General features: G+C 36.6%; 1 protein-coding gene across 1 annotated transcript in view; it reads right to left on the bottom strand.

The window, feature by feature from the left end:
• The window catches only part of Gnptab (N-acetylglucosamine-1-phosphate transferase subunits alpha and beta), an 89,082-nt gene that overhangs the window by 21,341 nt on the left and 47,207 nt on the right, over positions 1 to 20,534 (bottom strand). Inside the window, exons 12-14 of the mRNA XM_083121296.1 lie at positions 12,528 to 13,306; positions 11,841 to 11,993; positions 8,631 to 8,808 (exon numbers count right to left, since the gene is read on the bottom strand). Coding sequence (XP_082977422.1) covers positions 8,631 to 8,808; positions 11,841 to 11,993; positions 12,528 to 13,306 — 1,110 coding nt within the window. The remainder of the gene's footprint in view (positions 1 to 8,630; positions 8,809 to 11,840; positions 11,994 to 12,527; positions 13,307 to 20,534) is intronic.

Genomic DNA, 20,534 nt, shown 5'->3' with positions numbered 1-20,534 from the left:
AAAACTCCTTCCTTGACTTGCATTGTAATCCAGCGTGAAAAAGGAAACGTGCAACTTGCAATCTGTTTTCACCCAATGCGTATTCTAGGACACTTCATTAAACACCAAACAGCGTGGCAGTCGATAATCATTCGGGTTTGGAATTGAACTTCACTTTAAACTGTATATTTAGTCCCGATTAGCCCATCAGCATAAAATGAACTGAAAACAAGCTTTATGAAACTGTGCATTTTCACATATCAAAATGGTAGATCGTTAATCGGATTTTTTTTTTCCCCACATGAATTGTTCTGAAGAAAAGGCTGATGCGAATTATCAGAACAGAAGGCGCTGAACATGAAGTTGTTTTAACTCTTGTTTTCCTTTCTGGAGATCGAATTTCGTTATCGCCAAATCAAAACAGCTTTGCGAGATTCAAAACAATAACTTTTCCCGTCATGCTGGATGAGTCATGAGCAAGAGCTTTGCAGACGCTAGACAAAACCACCAGGCACCAGGTGCAGCGTAAAAACAAGGAGACCGGCTGGAAGCTCAAGCAACAGGTGGCGGAAGAGAAAAATGAGACGGAACTTTTAACAGCAGTGTAAAGAAGAAAGAAATGACCCTTGCTTTACCTTTTACCATGCAACAGACAATAATACGGGCAATATTTCCTATGCACACAACAGCATAAAAAAAAAAAATAGGACCTGCATTCTGCAATTATCAACATTAGTGGCAGAGAATGAGCTGGGGAAAGGGGGGGCACTTTTTTTTCTTTTTTTTTTTACTTGTTCTATGGTTTTTGTTCGTTTTCAAGAATATATCCAGAACTGGTTGCCCCATTTCAGACGTCAAAGGAAAGGAAATAGGTCCTCTTCCACCCTCGCCTGTAATCAGCCCGTGTGCACACACGAGCAAAAAAATCGTGGCTGAAACAATCGGCATCGCCCCTCCCCCCATGTTTGCTGACAGGAAAAGAGGGAGAAGTCAGTCAGCCAACGGAACAATTCTTTGGCAGATATTATGACATCGACAGAATTAGGAAAACGTATGAAGTGGGATTATGATGCACGTAAGATCGAAGTAAACTTTTATGGAAACCTGGATGACAACGCATTAAGCGGGTTGACGATCTTTAGTTGGCCTATGTGGTTTTGATTATCTCTAACAGTTTCACTTTTTTATGAAGTGTTACAGGGAAAAAATAACACGTTTTGAATGAAAGCGATTACCGGAAGTTGTCAGGTACAAGGCCAAGAGTTGCTCGCTCACGGGAACCTTCTGAACTCTAGGTCAGAGCTGTACAGACGGGCCAGACTTCCAGGTGCTACGCGTCTGTATTTTGGAACCATCCTGCGATCTTATCTCTCAAGCTGGTGTATTTATCGATGAAATGTGCCATACACATGGCAAAGACTGCAAGTCCAGCGGTCATTTCGGTTTGCTCCCCCCTCCCCCGCAAGTTTCCAGCAGCTCTTAGGACAAGAAAACAAGTCAAGGTCGATTTAAAATAACATCGAAGCACATTCGATCTTCTATTCTCGCGTATCCAAGAGCAAGAGTGGCAAAACAAGCCTGGCGCGTTGGGTAGCGGCTGTCTGGTGCAGGGTAACATTGGTGCACTTGAGGGAGGGGAGGGGCAGAGGTCAAGTGATATTGGATATCACTCAAAATGGTGTAGTGGTGTTTATTTTTAGTTCAGACCCAATTGTGAGCGGTAGTGTTCTTGAAGAGAATAATGAGTGAAAAAAAACAACGCATTTTTCGGCCGATTTCCTTCAATTTTTTAACTTTTTTCTAAATTTTTCATGGTTCCCGGGAAAAGGGTCGTTACTTCGAGAGGGTCGTTATACCCGGGGTCGTAGAATCGAGAGTTGACTGTATTTATGTTAATATTTGGGATAGAGCTGTATAATATTTTTGCTTATATGTATTGATGAAGTACCAACATGACTAATATCAATAATCAATATTGTACTGATCCGATATAAAATTGTAAATACTCCTTAATTAATGTATGCAAGTGACCGCAAAGGGCTGGCCTTGAAATAGAAACCATGTATTAATACAAAGTGAGAACCTAGACAGTGAGCACAGGCTACTAGTAGGATATGTGAGGAGATGGAAAATAAAAGATAGATGGTATGAACAAGAGAGAAGGATAAGTGTGGAAATTGAAGGATAAGATGATAGAAGAGAAAAATCAACAAATATCGCAAACAAAAGTGCCAAGAGATGAACCCAAAAGAGTAGAACCAGAATGGACAAGATTTAAAACAGAATTGGTAGAGGCAGCCAAAAAGGTATGTGGAAGGACAAACAAGAAAAGGAAGAAACAGCATGGTGGAATGAAAGAACTAGAGGGGCAGTGAAAAACAAAAATGATGCATTTAGGAAATGGTTTAAAGTTAAATAACAAAATGCACAAAATGAGTACGTGGAAAAGAAGAAAAAGGCAAGAACAGTAGTAGAGGAGGAGGAAAGAAGAAAGTGGATGGACGAATCGACCAAAGTTCTAGAAGATGATGTAGATGAGAACAAGAAAGTATTGTATGGATTAGTGAGAGAAAGGAGAAGAGAAAGAGGAGACAGCTGCAAGCTAAGGGATGAAAGGGGAAACAATGTAGAAGAGGATTGAAGAAATAAGGATAATGTGGGGATATCATTTCGAGAAATTGCTGACTGTGAAAAAAGGAAATGAACATGAAAAAAGTGAAGGAATTAGAAAACAGGAAAGAAAAAGTGAATCTCACATGGAAAGAAGTGGAGGAAGCTCTGAAGAGAATGAAGAGAGGTAGAGCACCTGGAGTAGATGAAGTGCCAGTGGAAATGATACTAGGAGCAGGAGTGATTGGTGTGCAGTGGCTGTCAGGGCCACCCTTAGGGAACGCGAGGCCTTGTGCAAACTATATCCGCGAGGCCCTTGTATTATGTAATGTTAAAATATCGATAACATCAGTTTCTCATAAAATTCTTCTCTAATGCCAACCTGGTTATTAGAATTGTGTAATTATTACCTATTGTTAAGCACAAGCGGACGTTCGCAGTATCACCGTTTAGCACCAATAAAATTTAAAATCTGGCAACCAGCTTTTCTTAATGACTGCTGATTGAGACCTTATTTTAGCAATACAAGCAGTAGAAAGGAAATATTATATCCTGTGTGTTCACAGCCATGTACTGTAAATTTACCTTTGTTGTTGATATGTATTTTTTCAGCCAGAAAACACACTAAATATGGAAAGGGGATCATGATAGCCAGAGCTGGCCTTAGGAGGTGGCAACTCAGGCACAACTCCAGGGGACACAACGCGCTAGATAAAAATAATAGATTGTATGCATTTTTTTTACGAGTTTATAGGATGATGGTGCTTCCAATTAAGTAACTAATCTGACATACCCTGCATTCTTATCTTATTTTGACATACTTAAACATATCAAAAATTTCTGAAATCATAAACAAAGTAGCTACTACATAAATATAGTGTTCCGAATATTTGTATCAAAAATACTTATATATAGAGGCACATATTTTTGGTAAATAAAATGAAATTTTGCTGTTATAGTGGTGAAAAACTGGCATATAAAATTACATTTTGGTTTTAAAAATGTGAATATAATCCAAAATTTGATTAAAAAACTGCACTATTACACAAAATAAGCATATCCCTTGTAATAGCACATTAAATCATTATCAGAATATTAAGTTTATTCCTGTACAAAGGGGTCCATTTTTGCTTCTCAAATGTTTGCAGCAGAATTAATAAATTCTCCATGAATTGCATAACTCACAGCATAATTGTGACCAGAAAGTGTCGCGACGGTATATAAACGGTAAATTTCGTGTTTACGAGTCTATTTCGCATCATTTCGTGACAAAACAGGGTAGGAAAATGCATCTCACACCTTTCAGAAACATGAAAAATTAGAATTACAATGAGTTATTTCACATTTCGTGTTTTCGTCAAAAACAAAATATGCATGCCTCTACTTACGTACGTATATTGTTTGTTTACTTATAGAATGAAATATAATATTATTTTATGGAAAAAAATGCAAATTCACTACAGTGTCAAAATTCAATGAAAAGTAAAGAAAACAATTGAATAGGCAGGTTTAAGAAGGGAATGAAGACCAAAAAATGGCAAAATGACCTTTTGTACTCGACATCATCGGAAAGCGTCGCTCTACATGTGAGTGTGAAGAAAGATATAAAAAGCAGTCCCTAGAGGAAGATAAAAAAACCTGAAATCAGCGTAAGGTGTAAGAAGGAAATAAATCCCTATCACTTATACAGTTCTTTTTGATTTTCCACAAATTTACTTTTTGGACTTATTCCCTTCTTAAACCTGCCGATTCAATTATGTTATTGGATTTGATTAAATATTGCTACTTTTTAGTTAAAGTAACAATATGATATTAAACATTCCCAGTTTTGCAATTAAATATAATAAAAGTCATACTAGGGGTACATCATATTGATTGATTGATTGATTTGTTGCTTTAAGTCCACTTTATGCCCAGAGAGGGTAATCAATACTGGACCTACAGTTTAAAGTGGGATCCGAACCACTGTGCATTGTGCCTCCACCTGGTATGAAACCCGCGACCCCTTGATTATAAGGAAACAATGTACATCAGAATGAAAACTAAATGAAAAGGTTATGACCAATCAGCATTGGGCATACATGCCCACACACAAATAACCACAGGCCAACCTAAGTACAAGGGCCATTAGGTTGGCATCAGGGAAAGCTTGTGAGAGCTATTTTCCCAGAGACTTATACCCCCACCCCCAATTAGAATCATGGGTAATGTTTACCAACCAGTTGTCACTCATGGGAGGGGTAGAAATGCTTTATTTATAAAGAACCAACCATTGTTAGGCTAACAGTAGCCATTTTGGAGAACAAAAACCATGTGCTCCAAATCACATGTTTACTAAATCTTTTATTCTTTATTGAAAATCAGAGATAACACTCACCCATAGGTAAAATAATGCCTAATTTACTAAAAGTAAACTCATTTGCAATTATCTGGCATAATTAAGCCAGAAAAGGTGAAAAAAACTTTTGTTTACACTTTTTAAGCAATTGATAACTCTGCCATCTGGTGGGAGAAAGTGGCACTTCTCCTACAAACAAGGAAAGATCTCAAAGGACTCCAGCTGGCCAATGAGAAGCCTTCAAGGCTGTGACGTCACAGACGAGACTTTCAGATGGCCTATTGTGTTCTGAGCTTGCTATTCAAGTTCACTTGTATTACAGACCCACCTGGGAGCAGGTCACCTGGAAGTTGCTGGTAAAATCCAGTGTGTGAATGGCCACCTGTGCCAGCAACAAAGGATACATAAAGGGAACAGGGATATAAGGTCCTGTTACAGTAAACACAGGCCTAAGTGGGATATTGTGTCCACAACTGCATTTAAGGATCCCAGTGAAAATTCAGCAAAATAGCGAGTTTTGTGTCCCTCATCCCATGTGGAAATCCAGACCACATGGTCGGCAGAACTGACGCCATAGCAGCATCCATAGGATATCAGAGAATATCCAAGTTGTTCTTAGCCATCCATCCAAGAAAAGCCAGGAAAACTCATTTATCATTCCGCCAAAGCCTTTGTTACACCAAGGAAGCACATAATATCCAATTTTTAGTGTGGTGTACCCCAAAATTGTCCATGCGTCGGGATGTGGCAATAAAGAGTGAAATAGTGTGTGTACGGCCCCAGGTATGATTGATGTAGTGTGAAAACGGCTGATATGTAAGTACAAAATCTTTTGTATATCTTTTTTGTGTTATGTACAGTGAAGTGCTCATGTTTGGTGGTAGCTATGCCACAAGCGGTGTTCTTTTCAATGAATAAATATGTTGTTCAAAGGTGTCTGACCTTCTATCATTTTAGTGAATCATAAGCCTACCAAGCCCTCCCCTAGTTACTGATTATTAAAGTTAGGCTAAAGTTCGTCTGTTGCTTAACAGATATCTCGGGGGATATCTGTTACTATACGGAACACCACACGCGGAATAGGGTCTGCGTGTGGCCGCGTAAAGCGTGGTTCTCTTTTGTTTTTGATATATTATGTATTTAAAGTTAACCTTTAAAACCAACTTTAAATCAATACGTAATATAGAAACACCCCAAAACCATCCCCTCTTAAGGTAATAGTGTTTACATTATGATTTTGTAGGAAACCTGTACTTCAGACTAAGGAACAAAAATTGAAAAATAATAATAATTATTATTATTATTATACATCACGCGAATAGTTTATACCCCAGACCCCGTAATGCAAGATTAGGTGATGCCAAATACTTAATGACATACAGTATTCGTTTCAAGATCTCACGTTAGTGCTGCTATTCCTGTGAAATCAACAGTTCCTGTTGCTCATCAATAGTTACGTTTTGCTGCACTCTCACATTTGGTCCAATTTTTAAGGCATTGAATTAGACTTTCTGATATATCATGATATATCATCGCAGCCTCCATTTTAACGAGAGTGCTATGCAAGCGCTATTTACAATCTGAAGTGCTTGGATTGGATTGATTTGATGTTTAAGTCCACTATATGCACAAAAAGGCTAATCGGAACTGGACCTACAGCTTAAAGTGGGATCCGAACCACTATGTGCCTCCACCGGGTATCGAAATCGGGACCCCTTGATTACAAGGCAATGAAGTGCTTGGAATATCACCAAATAAGGACTAAAGATTGACGCCAATCCTGTGTTGCAAATTGCTTGCCTACAAAATCAGGAAATTAATACATGCAGAAAAGCTCAAATGAAAACACAATGATGATAATTTATTGCAAACTGAGGTTTGGTTAAATGCTGCAGTCACATTTCAGTGCATAAAAGTGACAGGCAAATTATTGATTGTGCCAGCAATGGGACTACTCTCAAACTATATTTATGACTGCTTTTCTTATTTTACGTCACTTTTCTGCCTCTTTAGTTAAATCGTAACAATGAGCATGAATGAAGCTTATATAAATTGAGGAAGGGACACTCACAAAGGAACATCCAAGCCCACGTCAGGATTCGAGCAAGTGCATTTTTGAGAATTAGATATTTGAATAGTAGGAATTCAAAAAATGGATGATCGGAGTGAAACAAATGAACTGAACTTATCTATAATTTTGAAATTCTTCACAGTAATGCTGTAATGGTGCAAAAGCCATCTTAGGTGCACAGCTTGCCAATCAACTTTTCTTTGGGTGATCCGTGGCGAGCACATCAAATCCCATTGCCGCTATTTTCTGGCTTTCGAGACTGGAGACCGCTATTGCGTCTTTTCAAATTATGCTGGGTTAATACCGAAATTTTGAGAGTTCGTACTGGGAATCGAAGCTGGACGGGCCACTCCAACCACACTGAAGACCGCTAACCAGTAGACTTCGCGGGAGCAATCTTCACAGTAATAGGTACGATTAAATGTATTTCTTTAATATAAAATAACTTTCACCTAATTTCATTTAGCCACCATTCATCATCGTCACCATGATCAGGAGAAAAACAGAAATGCAATGTTTATCCTTTGGGTGCATATTTGCTTACTTGATCAGAGGTTTTTGCTGACACCCCTACTCATAATTCTCGAAAACAAGAGCCTTAAGTGCTTTGCACTAATGGAGTATCAGACACTTGGTAGACGGTTTCATCTTGCCGTCAAAGACTCAGCTGCCATTGTAAACACTAGGAGTTGTAATAAAGAGCCCAGCAGACCTTCAAATCTTTGATGCCGACTCTTGTTTTCGTCTTTTCGCAGAGCGGCACACCCTCAAATTTCTTGGGCCTCAGTTTCCAGACAAATAACCATTTTATGATGGTTGAACATTAGGCAGGAAATCAGGGAAAGTTGTTCCTTGTCGGCAAATTTTCACTGGTGGCTTGACAAGAAAAAAGGGCAGAGTTGTCCGTTACCAGAAATACAACTTTGGTATGACGCAATTTTTCTTTTCACAACAATTATGTTTTTCTTCCTTCTATTCGAGTGCAATCGTGCTTGCACAAAAAATGAGGAAATAACTGATTTGGAAGCACGAGGCCCCTCAAAGCGTGAGGCCCTGTGTGGTGGCATGCATCACACACCCCCTAACGGTGGCCCTGGTAGCTATGCAGTGTGTTGAAAACAGTGTGGCAAGAGAGAGAAGTGCGAAGAGATTGGACAAAGGGACTAATAGTTCTCATATTCAAGAAGGGTGACAGAAAGGAATGTAAAAACTACAGAGGAATGACACTTATGTGCCACTAAGCAAAGGCGTATGAGAAAATATTAGAGAAAAGAATAAGGGAAGTAACAGAGCTGAACATGAGAGAGGAACAGTATGGAATGCCGACCCAGATAGAGGCAGGAAATGGCGAAGGATGATGATGATATTTATACACTGACTTTCCAAAACTGGGACCCATGAATTATATGTTTATATCCACAAAAAATAATAACAAAAAATGGCATAGCACTAAATTATTAGTAATTTTATGAATAAACCAACCAATACTTAAAATATTATTTTATGAACATTGATAAAACCATGTTCCTTCCGTGCTATAATTTTCAATATTCTACACTATGATTATTATTTGCATACATATTTCTGTACTTCTTTTGCATATACAAAATTGTGTTTCACTTTGAAGCTTACCAGTTTTGAATCATAATATCTCTCGTACGGAGGAGTTGATATGCCTTGAGAATAATTTGCAGGAAGTTGAAGAGAGCAATTCATTATGAAACTCTCAAACTTCACAACACTGCTGTATCCCAGAGGCAGCTCAAACAACCGAGTTAAAACAGTCCTGATTTCTCGATCTGACCATGTTCTGTAGAACAAAGAGAAAATTATAAATTAAGTTTCAGAAATAAATAAAATACCTGTTAATGTTACACCATTCAATACACTTATTCAAAGTGGAGAAAATCACTTGTCTATTGCCCACAACCACAGTTTAAATCTTAGACACCAGTATTCAGTGCTAGTAGCTTGCAGGGGCATCTAACATTTAGAGTTATTCATATGAAAACAACCCTAATAAATCTGCATGAATTTGATGAATGAATGACATCTTTACTTATAGTTAATTCAGAATTTATTTTGCTTCTTTTCAATTTAATGTATATAACAAAAATATTCCGCACGATTCAGCTAATGTCTGAAGCGGTTGTATGGCCACCATATATCCTTCTACTATTGTAACACTGATCAAACTACAAAAAAATGTGTGATGAAGGGAGCATATGTTCCCCTGAAACGTTACATCAAAAAATGTATTTGTTGTAGAATGCTTTCCTGGATTTTTACTTTTCAGGCTTTCATATAGTACACAATTTATTAAACACTTTCAAAAAGAACCAAAGTTAGGATTTACGAGGGGCGATCAGGTTGCTCCGACCCTAACATACAAGGAATGACGTTATGATTGATTTTTTATTTTGTTATTGTTTAGTGATCCTTTATATGCTTTCAATCTGAATTGCAAGTCTGAGTAGCGTACAGTTTTCTTTTTACAGGGGTTTAACTGAGTGAAGTTGTGTCAATGTGCCAGAATGGAGAAAACTGAGGTGAGAGCAGTGATCAAATATTTTGTGAAGAAGAAGTGGACGGTATCCAAAATTCATGAGGACTTGGTGGATACACTAAGGGACACTGCTCCTTCATACAGTATGGTGAAGAGATGGTGTCATGAGTTTAATTGTGGGAGAGAGTCGTGTGAGGATGAACATGCAGGTGGAGCACCAAAAACTGTCATGACGACCAAAAACATTAACAAAGTCCACGATATCGTGCTGAAGGATCGTCGAGTCACTATCCGTCATGTTGCTGAGATGTGTGGCCTGTCATATGGCACTGTGCAAAACATAATTACCCAGGAATTGCAAACGAAAAAAATTGCTGCAAGATGGGTCCCTCGAAACCTCACCATAGATCAGAAGCGCATCCGAGTGCTTATCAGTCAAGAACTTCTTGACAAGTTTCGTGCTGATATAGACGATTTCCTTGCCCGATTTGTAACTATGGATGAAACATGGGTTCATCACCTCGACCCAGAAACAAAATCACAAAGCATGGAGTGGAAACACCCACATTCTCCACCAACGAAGGTCAAGGTGCAAACCTCAGCCAAGAAGGTGATGGCCTCAATTTTCTGGGACTGCAAGGGTGTCCTTCTTGTTGACTATCTACAAAGAGGCCAAACCATCACTGGCACATACTACAGTGACCTAATCAAAAAATTACGTGATTCCATCAAGAAAAAGAGGCATGGGATGTTGACCTGTGGTGTGCTCCTTTACCAGGACAATGCACCTGTCCACACCTCACGCATTGCAAGTGCCGCTATCGCAGATGCATCGTTCGAATTGTTGCCCCACTCACCCTATTCCCCATATTTGGCCCCCAGTGTTCAAATATTTGTTCAAATATTTGAAGAATGACATTCGTGGGGCAAAAAAATTCTGATTATTCTGAGGTGATAAGGGCTGTGGACTCATGGTTGGAGGACCAGTCGGAAGATTTTTTTTTGCAAGGTATCCAGGCGTTGGAGCACCGATGGGAAAAGTGCATTGGAGTTGCAGGGGAGTATGTTGAAAATTAAAAAAAAATTGAAACCCTATTGCCGTTCTTTCTATGTTAGGGTCAGAGCAACCTGATCGCCCCTCGTACATGCTTTTATTTAGTCTTTTACATTCAAATAATGGTATAAATGCCTCTGTAACCTGAGGTATTAAACATGCATACACCATACATACAATTCCGCCATTAACAACTGATTGTCATATCTTACCAATAAATTAGAATATGTACAGCGTGCTTGCTCCCATGGAAAATTACATTTTTTACCAGCTTTGTCAGTGTCAGCAGTTTTATAATTTATACACTATGATTGTCTCGATTTCACAACTGACAGAAAATCAGTCACATGTGCAGCAAGGTAACAATACAAATATAAACATACTTTGCACGCAACACACAAAATATGGCTATCACCATCTTACACAAAAGTTCCCATGAAAGAAGAATTTTGAGATTATAAAGAAAAATCACCAAAAACACATTCACGGGTATGGTAACTGGTCATAGTAGTGTATGTAATAAACACAGTACATATATAAAACTGGAATTCAATGAATTAGGCAATTAATCTAGAGTAACATGAGTGACAAAATACATGCTACTTGTAAATGATTCATTTCTTATACTTTTTATTTTAAAGAAATAAGCTATATAATTTAAGGAATATCAAAATTTTGGCATATTTGGCCATTTCTAAGTGATAAAGCATATTTTGATGGATTTTCGGTCATATTCAGCATATTTTTGCTTTTTAAAGAAATATGCAGTCATTTTCCAAGTGGATTCGTTCTTACTCCCATGTTCAGTCGAGGGTTGGTTTTTTTTTTTTTGACTGCAGGAAAATCTTTTTCATTTTTAATTGAAAATTTACAGAAAGTATTCCTTGTGCATTTCAACTCACCAGGGCCCATAAAGTGAACTAAAAATAGTATGTATATGAAAATTTTTCAGCATAAGTTAGATATTGATGTTTCAAACAAGTCTAGTTATAAGGGCATATTTTTAAAATTATACTGCATATTTTGTAAAATTTTAGGTCATAAGAGCATATTTTATTTTGCAATTTTGGCGCTTTTTAGGTCATAAAAAGCCTAGCCCTAGTGATTATTATTATCTTTGTGTGGTATTTTTCTATATTTTACTTTTGCCACTGAATTTTCAAGATAAGTAGTAACAAAATAATATATATATTTTCTTACACATGAAGATGGAAAATTATATTTACGTAACATATTAAATTGATAATCTGAAGAAAAATAAACTGCAAACAATGGTACTTACCTTGAGTTATCAGTATCAAAAATTTTAAATATATCTCCAACAGTCCGGATATTTTTCTCACTCATTAAAAAGTAGAAGTAGGAAAATGCGTACTGCATATCTGTTGGACTTCTAATCTTGTGGGAACTAGTAATATCCCATTCTTTAGAAAATCTGCAATAATAAAATAAATATTGTGCTAAAAATAGTTCAAACTAAAATTTTCACCACGAGTAAATGTATGAATGAATTAAAGAAGACAAATCTAGAAGGGAACCTACAGTATGATCTGAAGACTCCTTTGTGATGTGTGTTGAAGTCTTCCAAGTCATCGGCAAGGTGATATTTGGATTGGAGACATCTTGGTTTAAGAGTGGACTCTGGTTCTTTACGATCAAAATAAAGAAATATATATTTGATTGTGAAGGATTTACCACAGACTATAGCTGGTTATAAGACAAAGAATATTCTTAGTATTGATTAACAATATCAGGTCTATAAATGTAATACTTTATGCTAATGTATCACTATATTTCAAGCAGACACTTGAAGTTATGTAATTTTAATGCACTAAATAAATTAAGTAAGTATATTATACAAATGGAGTTTCTTATGTCACACAGTAAATTATTTATTTTTCTAATTTTTATGAAGAAAGAAAACACAAATACATTTAACTTAGTAATTTGTATACACAAATACACCTACCTCTGTTGCAACTGTTCCATTATTTCTCTGTCTATCATATGTGCCATGTGAGCTGGCACTTTCCTGGCTTCAAATCCATATTTCCTGTTATACAATCTGTTTACATGAAGCAGTGATTCGCCAAAAGTGTCCAAAAGTTTTCTGGAAAAATGAGCCTTGCTTTGGTAGGGACCAAGTAACATGTCATCTTTCCTCGTTTCCTTACTCAATATGTTTTCTAGTGGTGAATCATCTTCATCAGAATCATGAAAAATAAACATTCTTCTAAAAGTCCTGATTGAGTCAGTTTTCTGATTTGCAGCGTTCACTGGTGATAACATTTCTAAGTCATGTTTTGGAAGTCTCCTCTTACTCATGTTCTTTGCAAACATTTTCATCTGGGTGGAATTTGTTTTTCTGGAACTTTGTTTAGTTTCATTTCCCACTGTAAGAAAATCGTGAAAAATGTTATATTTCTTTTTCACATAACCATTCCATGTCAATTCACCTTCTTCATATAGTTGTTCAAGTTGAGATATCATTTCCACAACGTTGGGAGGAAAATGTCCTTCCCTCAGGGTGAAATTATCACTTTTCAATGCTGCTGCTTCATCCATGGTACTTGACTTCACTATGGCTGGTTCTAAATTTGACTGCTCGAAGACTTCATATGACGTGGCAGGTTCGGATGTAGCATTTCTTGCAACAAGTTCCACGAGGTCTTGCACAGGTGGGTGTTTACTCCTGAGTGAAGTATGATTGGTGTTTACAGAGGTACAGGCTTTCACACTGATGTTATACTTCAATAGAAAAGGAAAGAGAAGTTCGATACTATAAATATATAAATGCATTCACATGCACATTTCATCTTACATTTGGTAATTAGCAGGGAACAGATTTGTATGTGCCAAAAAAAGTGTTACATATGTAAATATATACTTAGTGATTTTAATCAAAATATGGAATTAAATATGGACTTACAATTGTGAAAAATGGCAATTTTCAATAAGTGAGTAGCTCAACTAGCTAAATGAAATGCATTCCTTTATAATATAATTATACAGAAATTACATGAAGAATTTCAAGTTCACATGGTATTAATTTTAATAATGCAAAATTAAAAATACAAAATGTGTTTTAGTTTCTCTTACCAAAACAATGAATTAATAAAGTAGGCAGGGCCGCATTTATGCACAGGCTATCTAGGCTGCAGCCTGCACCACAAAAAAGAATGTTCAAAAGTTTAAATTTTGAATAGACTAAAATAAAAAATGTCTTTGTTTCAATACTGTGGTGCGAGACCTCTTATAATCATAAAAGACGTCGAAGCAGTTATTTTGTGTGTTGTGTGGGCTAATTCGGCTAAACTGATATGAGTTGAGTCAGCATTCAGGAATCTCGATCGCTTGGCGTGGAGTGAGAACACTGCCGCCTGGCGCTGTCGAAAAATAAATCAGTTGCTGTGCTATCTTCCTGTTGACATGCACGCCGTGCATGAATAATTTGTATTGTGCTTTTAACCTTTCTCTATTGCGTGTTTTGGTGGTAGGCCTACTGTTTCATATTGTTATTAAAACGTTTTCATAAAGAATAAAGTAAAGCTATCACTGTAATAAGTTTTTTATATATTTTCCCATGTAATCTACTATTATGGGCCGCCATAAAATACAAACTAAGTGCCATAAAAAGAAAGAGTAGGGATGTGACGAAGCTGAAAATTTACCGATGCTGATGTACTCACCGATAATTTTTGGAACCGATGCCGATGCCGATATTTAACCGATTCCGATACATAAAATTATTCAACAGAAATGGGATGTTATTGTCAGCATGACAAAAATAAATTTGCTATGTACATTTCTATTGCATATCATATGTATGTACATATATATTCTCAAGAGATGCGAATGTACATTTGCATCTACAAAATGTTATGTGAACCTTTAAGAAGAACATGGATTCTCAAGAGATTAAACATTAGTACACAAGCAGTTCTTTGAAATGCAAAATGAATTCCTGTTCTGCCAGATTCAACTTCAGAAACACGAGATTTGGAAAGCAGTTCAGGAAGTAACCTACTTCTTCTCTTATCGCAAATCTGTTCAGCAACACTGAACACTCAATCACTGAATACTGATGCAGCAGGTATGCCCAAGTATTTTCTCAAGACTTGCTTCAGGGTTGAATATTCATTTTTGAATTTCCAATACAACAGCAGATCCTGGTTTAGCAATGTACTGTTTTATTTCCGATTTATAGTTAGGTTGATCCTCTGAATGAGTTTGCAATAACTGTATTACAAAAACTCTACAATAATGACGAATCATAACCAAATTTTCAATAAATCTTACAAAACTAGAATATAAAACTTATTACTCCCTCTGTCCCATAATTATTGTGCGGTACACCTTTGTTTGTTGTCTCATAATAATTGCCCGATATTCAAACTGTGACACTGGTGTATACAGAAGAAGAACATGAAACAAGGAAATGAGTCATACAACTTTACTACTCAAGGATCAGTACAAATTGTGCTTTCCATCTGCCTCTTCGTTTGTCATTTCTGTACTACCATTTTGGCATACCAGACTATAATTATGGGACAGAGGGAGTAGAAGGTAAAAACTCTAGTATAATCTGTACCGGTTTAAATATCGGATTTTTGCCGATTCCGATACCGATGCCGATGTGTCAATTTCGGCCGATTTTCATACATCTGTAATCGGCTTCGGCACATCCCTAAGAAAGAGGTATTTAAAAGAGGAAGTGCCACACGAAAGATTGCAAAAGAGAAAAAGAATGAAGTTATAGCTAAGTCACGTGGTCTGACCGATTATATGAAGTTTAAGCCAAGTTCATCTGCTGCTCCAAAAAACAATGATGATGATACATGTTCACCTGCCAGTCCGAGTCAGCCTCAGAACTATGAAGACGGCGAACTGGTAAGTTCAATAAAAATAATTATAAAAGTTGTCGAGCACCTAGGCAGGCCGAAATTGCTTCCCTTTATTGCTTAAAAGATAATTGCAGCAGCTCAATACTTAGTAGAAGCATATAACAATGACTTAGACGATCAATCGGGAAATGAACTAATTCAGTTCAAGGCTTTTTACCACGAGTTTCAAAAAGATGATGAGGAAAATGAAAAAGTCATTAGTCAGAAGGGGTGGATGTATAAACTCCTCCTAGAAAAAAAAACATCAAAGATTGTTTTCCTAATATCGAGGTTGCTCTAAGAATGTACCTGTCACTTATGGTCACAAACAGCAGCGGAGAAAGGTCATTTTCAAAATTGAAGTTGATGAAAAACAGGCTTCGAACCTCCATGTTAGAAGACAGGCTCAACATTTTGGCTTTGCTTAGTATTGAAAGTGATATTTTAAGATAACTAAGTTATGAAGAAATTATAAGCAGCTTCATTAGTATGAAGTGTAGGTGTAAACCAATTAGCCCCTAAGATTATTTGACAATTTCATTTTAAGTCTGATTGTTTGGGAAAGTACTGTATTTGAATTAAATATAAGTAAAATTTGCTTGTTTGTTACATTCTTTTTTTTATCTTGCATTTGCCTAACATGTTTACTTAAAATTACAATATGTTATTTTTAAAATTAAAATATTATTTTCAATTGAAATATTATTTTCAAAATTTTTTACCCCAGTAGGGCCCGCACCACAGGTTCAGCCTAGAGGTCTACAGATCCTAAATACAGCCCTGAAACTAGGCTTATATGATATTAATTGTAATGAAAAATCCAAATACAAAATGTGCATTACTTTTTGTTACTGAAACAATATCACCAAACATTCTTTTCAGCGATGAAAGGTGAATCTCCTAAACATGAAATGTCTAAAGACTGAAACTGCATTAAATATTGCATGAAGAAATGGGTGTATATTTAAAATATCAATGGATTTCACCATGAAAGCTCGACCTTGCATTCTCTATTGTTGACAAGAAAGTTAAAATAACAGATGCATTGTCTATTGTCAAGATTTAAAATAAAAATTGAGAACAAAACAATACAAATGGCACCTAACAAGGTAGACGTAGGTGTCTCGTGCTCTCAGTTCTCAATGTTTTTACAAGATAGTAAATGTGGTAAATGTTCTCGTTCAGTGAAAAATGGAATTTTATGCGATATCTGTGATAAATTGTATCATTTCTGAAAATGTTCTAATGTTAATGAAGCCAATATACCAGAAAATGTGTGGGCATGTATAACTTGCGTAAACTATCAGAAAACTGTGACAAAGGAAAGTGCACAACGTGATGATTATAATATTCAGAAAGAAGACTATGAAAGTATAATTAGAAACCTTACGGAGGAAATGGAGTCTCTGGAGTCTTTATGAAGAACAAATCAAATCCTCCAAAAACAATTAGAGGGCAAAGGAGGAGAATCCGAGGACCTTTACAGTTATAGTCCCAGTAAAGACTGGCCAACTCTACCGGGTAGGCCAAATTCTAATGTTAGCAATACATGGACATTTGTAATAAAGAACAAGAAAAGATCTAAGAGCCCCCTCATTAAGGAAAATTCCGTCAACTTCCAATCACGAAAACGTTTCGAGATACTACAAGATGTGTCCACCGTACCTGAAGAAACAAATAGTTTAAAGTGCAAGGTGGACTTCTATAGTACAAAGCGCATTTCCGCTGGTAGAAAGTCTTTGAAGAACACAAGTTATAAGGGGAAAATATGCCTGTATACCGATAGTCAAGGAATGTAGCTACGCAACTACAAAATCAAGTAAGGAACTCAATATTCAGTATGGTGAAACCTGGTGCAACTTTCAAGGAAGCCACAATGGAGGTGTCTCAAGAAAACAAGCAATTATGCTCAAGGGATCTCGTGGTTTTACTAGCAGGAACAAATGACATTGCTAGACATGAAGCAAGTGTGTTTATGAGAACTTTGAGGAGACGATTACAACTTCTTCTGCACACAAATGTTCTTCTGTTCACAGTGCCTCACCGTTACGATCTTCTACCTTGGTCATGTGTAAATGTAGAAATAGATTGTGTGAATCAAGAAACTTATAAACTTAGCAAACATTTCAAAAATGTAAGTGTTGTAGACATAAGTTTGATAGGCAGAAGGTTTTACACTAGCCACGGACTTCACCTTAATAGTCTAGGTAAGAAATATGTCTGTTATGAAATACAGAAGGTAAGCAATAAAATATTTGCAAATATGTACAAAGAAATAATACCAATGAACTGGTCTGAACAGGGAAACTCCCTTGTGAACCTGACTCCATAAAAAAACTGCTTCAGTGTGGAGTCAGGTCAAACAATCAAATCTGACGAAACCACTTCAGGATAGCCTTTATAAAGTAGTACGTTTGAATAGTAATAGTGGTAAAAAACAAACTTCACAGCCTGAAAGTGCAACTAATTTAGTACATTTTCATATTAATCTACAATCTATTAGAAATAAATTACCCGAGTTAGAACTTTTTTTGGATGATTTTCCTTGTCATTACTTACGTGAAATTTAGAAAATTTCGCACTTCCGTGGATCTTCGAAATTAATAGGATTTAACCATTAAACTGTGCAATGCGGAAGTGCGAAATTTTCTAAAATTTCACGTAATTAATTTTAAACCGCATTTACCGCAAATATCATGAATTTCCTTGTCATGTTTTTTTTCTGTTAATGAACATCGGTTGGTTAACGATGAAATAGATATGTACATCCCCTCAAATTACAAGTTAGCTAGTATTTTTTTCTAGAAAGTCTATGATCCATGGAGGTGTTGGTATTTATGTAAGACTCGATTTTAATAAGGAGTATCAACCGTTAGATATATATCACTTATGTATTGAAGGAGTATTCGAAGTTACCGGTATTGTATTTAACAGTTTGAAAGTTGTGGTCATATCCATATACCACATTCCTAATTCAGATTTAAATATGTTTTTGTTACAATGGGGAAAAACTTACAAGGTCCATTGATAAGTACAAACAATTTGATGTTGTTTACTTGGGAGATATAAACATAAATGGTCTAATTGATAATGCTGTAAAGAAATCATTCTGTGATACTCTCAGGTCTTATGATTATTATTATGCTAATGATCAAGTAACTAGAATGAAATCTTGCATTGATAATGTGATCACTAATGTTAACAGAAATATGATATCCTGTGGAACTATTGATCCCTGTTTATCAGACCACAGCGGTCTGTGGCTTATTTTACCAATTTTAATTTATACCACACCCCCCACCACAAAAACTACAAGTTTTAGATTGCTTGGTCAAACTAACATAAGAAACCTTAGAGATAGCCTTAATGAAATAAATTTCTATGAATAGTTAAGTACTTGTAATCATTTGACTGAAGCATGAACAAATTTACAGATACAATTGTCGATATTTATAATGAGTGCTGTCCAATAAATACAGAATTATCAGCACTGGTAAGAAGAAAATGAGAACACATCTAACATGGTTCACTCCTAAATTAGCGAACCTTAGAGCTATTATGCTCAGACTACATGATAATGCCAAAAATGGCGATCAAACTGCTAAATTTAACTATAATGAGATTTAAAAAATAATTAGAAAGGAAATAAAATTAGCTAAGCTAAAAGCTAATGAAGAGTACATAGCTAAGGCAAGTAATAAATGCAAAGCTGCCTGGACAATAATCAAAAAGGAAACTAAGATAACGGACGAAACAAAGTTGCCAAGTATCACACCCAATGAGTTTAATAGTTTCTTTATAAACAATCAAGAACATTTAAACAAAATTCCTGTGAACTATGAAGACAATGTCAACAATGACCATAATGGCTATCTTGGTAGGCAAAGTTTCCCACAATTTAATCATATAAATTTTAAGTGGATACAGATTAGTACGGACGAAATTTTAATTATTGTGTCAAAAATGAAAAACTCCTATAGTGAAGATTTTTTCAGTCTATCAACATTTATTATAAAGCATATAATTGACATAATAGCACTTCCAATTACATATCTTATTAATGGGACAATAAATGATGGTATTTTTCCTGATAAACTAAAAATATCTATAACAGTCCCTATCCACAAAAAGGGTGATAGAGATAACCCTGGTAACTACCGGCCTATATCCCTTGTTCCAGTGTTTTCTAAAATTATAGAGTACTGTGTAAAAAAGCAATTGATCCCTTATTTTGAACATAATTCACTTATTAATGAAGCCCACTTTGGATTCAGATCGGGGCTATCTACTATTAATGCGATAGAGACGATCGTAAATGAGATAATTAATGGTTTCGAATCTGGCTCATATACACTATGTTGCCATTCGTCACCGGACACCCCTCAAAAAGTGCTCGGGATCGTCTGTACACGTCATACAACCTATAAAAGGCATTGCCGGTTGAGAATACACTCATGCCAGCTACAGCAGTCAATATGGACAGACGACACGAACTGAGTGAGGCGGAAAGAGGGATGTTCATTGGAGCCCACAGGTTTGGGCATTTGACCCGTGCGATTTCCAACAAATTTCAGATACCCCGGTCAACAGTGAGTGATGTTATCGTGAAGTGGAAGCAAGAGCGGGTCATGAAATGCTGACCCAGACCCAGTAAACCGAAAATATTAACAGATCATGACCGTCGATGCTTGAAACGTGTGGTGAAGTCAAACCGGAAGGCGTCGTTACAGATGGTGGCACAGGAGTTTTGATCGGCTTCCAGTAGTGTTGCAAGTGATGGTACTGTCCGCCAGGAGATCGTCGCACTTGGTTTTCATGGTCGTGCAGCAGTTCACAAGCCGCATATCACAGCCTGCAATGCGACCTGTTGGTTACAGTGATGCAAGGAACACCACCATTGGACTCTCGAACAATGGAAATCCATCCTTTGGAGTGACGAATAGCGCTACCAGATGTGGCGGTCCGATGGACGTATGCGGGTGTGGCGTTTGCCTGGTGAACGATGTTTACAGGACTGTATCGTACCCATAGTGAAATTCGGCAGAGATGGCATCATGGTGTGGTCCTGCTTTTCGTGGTATGGTCTTGGTCCT

Source organism: Lepisma saccharinum, chromosome 4 (genome assembly GCF_977018435.1).
Source record: "Lepisma saccharinum chromosome 4, izLepSacc3.1, whole genome shotgun sequence".
Classification (NCBI taxonomy): domain Eukaryota; kingdom Metazoa; phylum Arthropoda; class Insecta; order Zygentoma; family Lepismatidae; genus Lepisma; species Lepisma saccharinum.
This window is presented reverse-complemented; position numbering and strand designations above follow the sequence as displayed.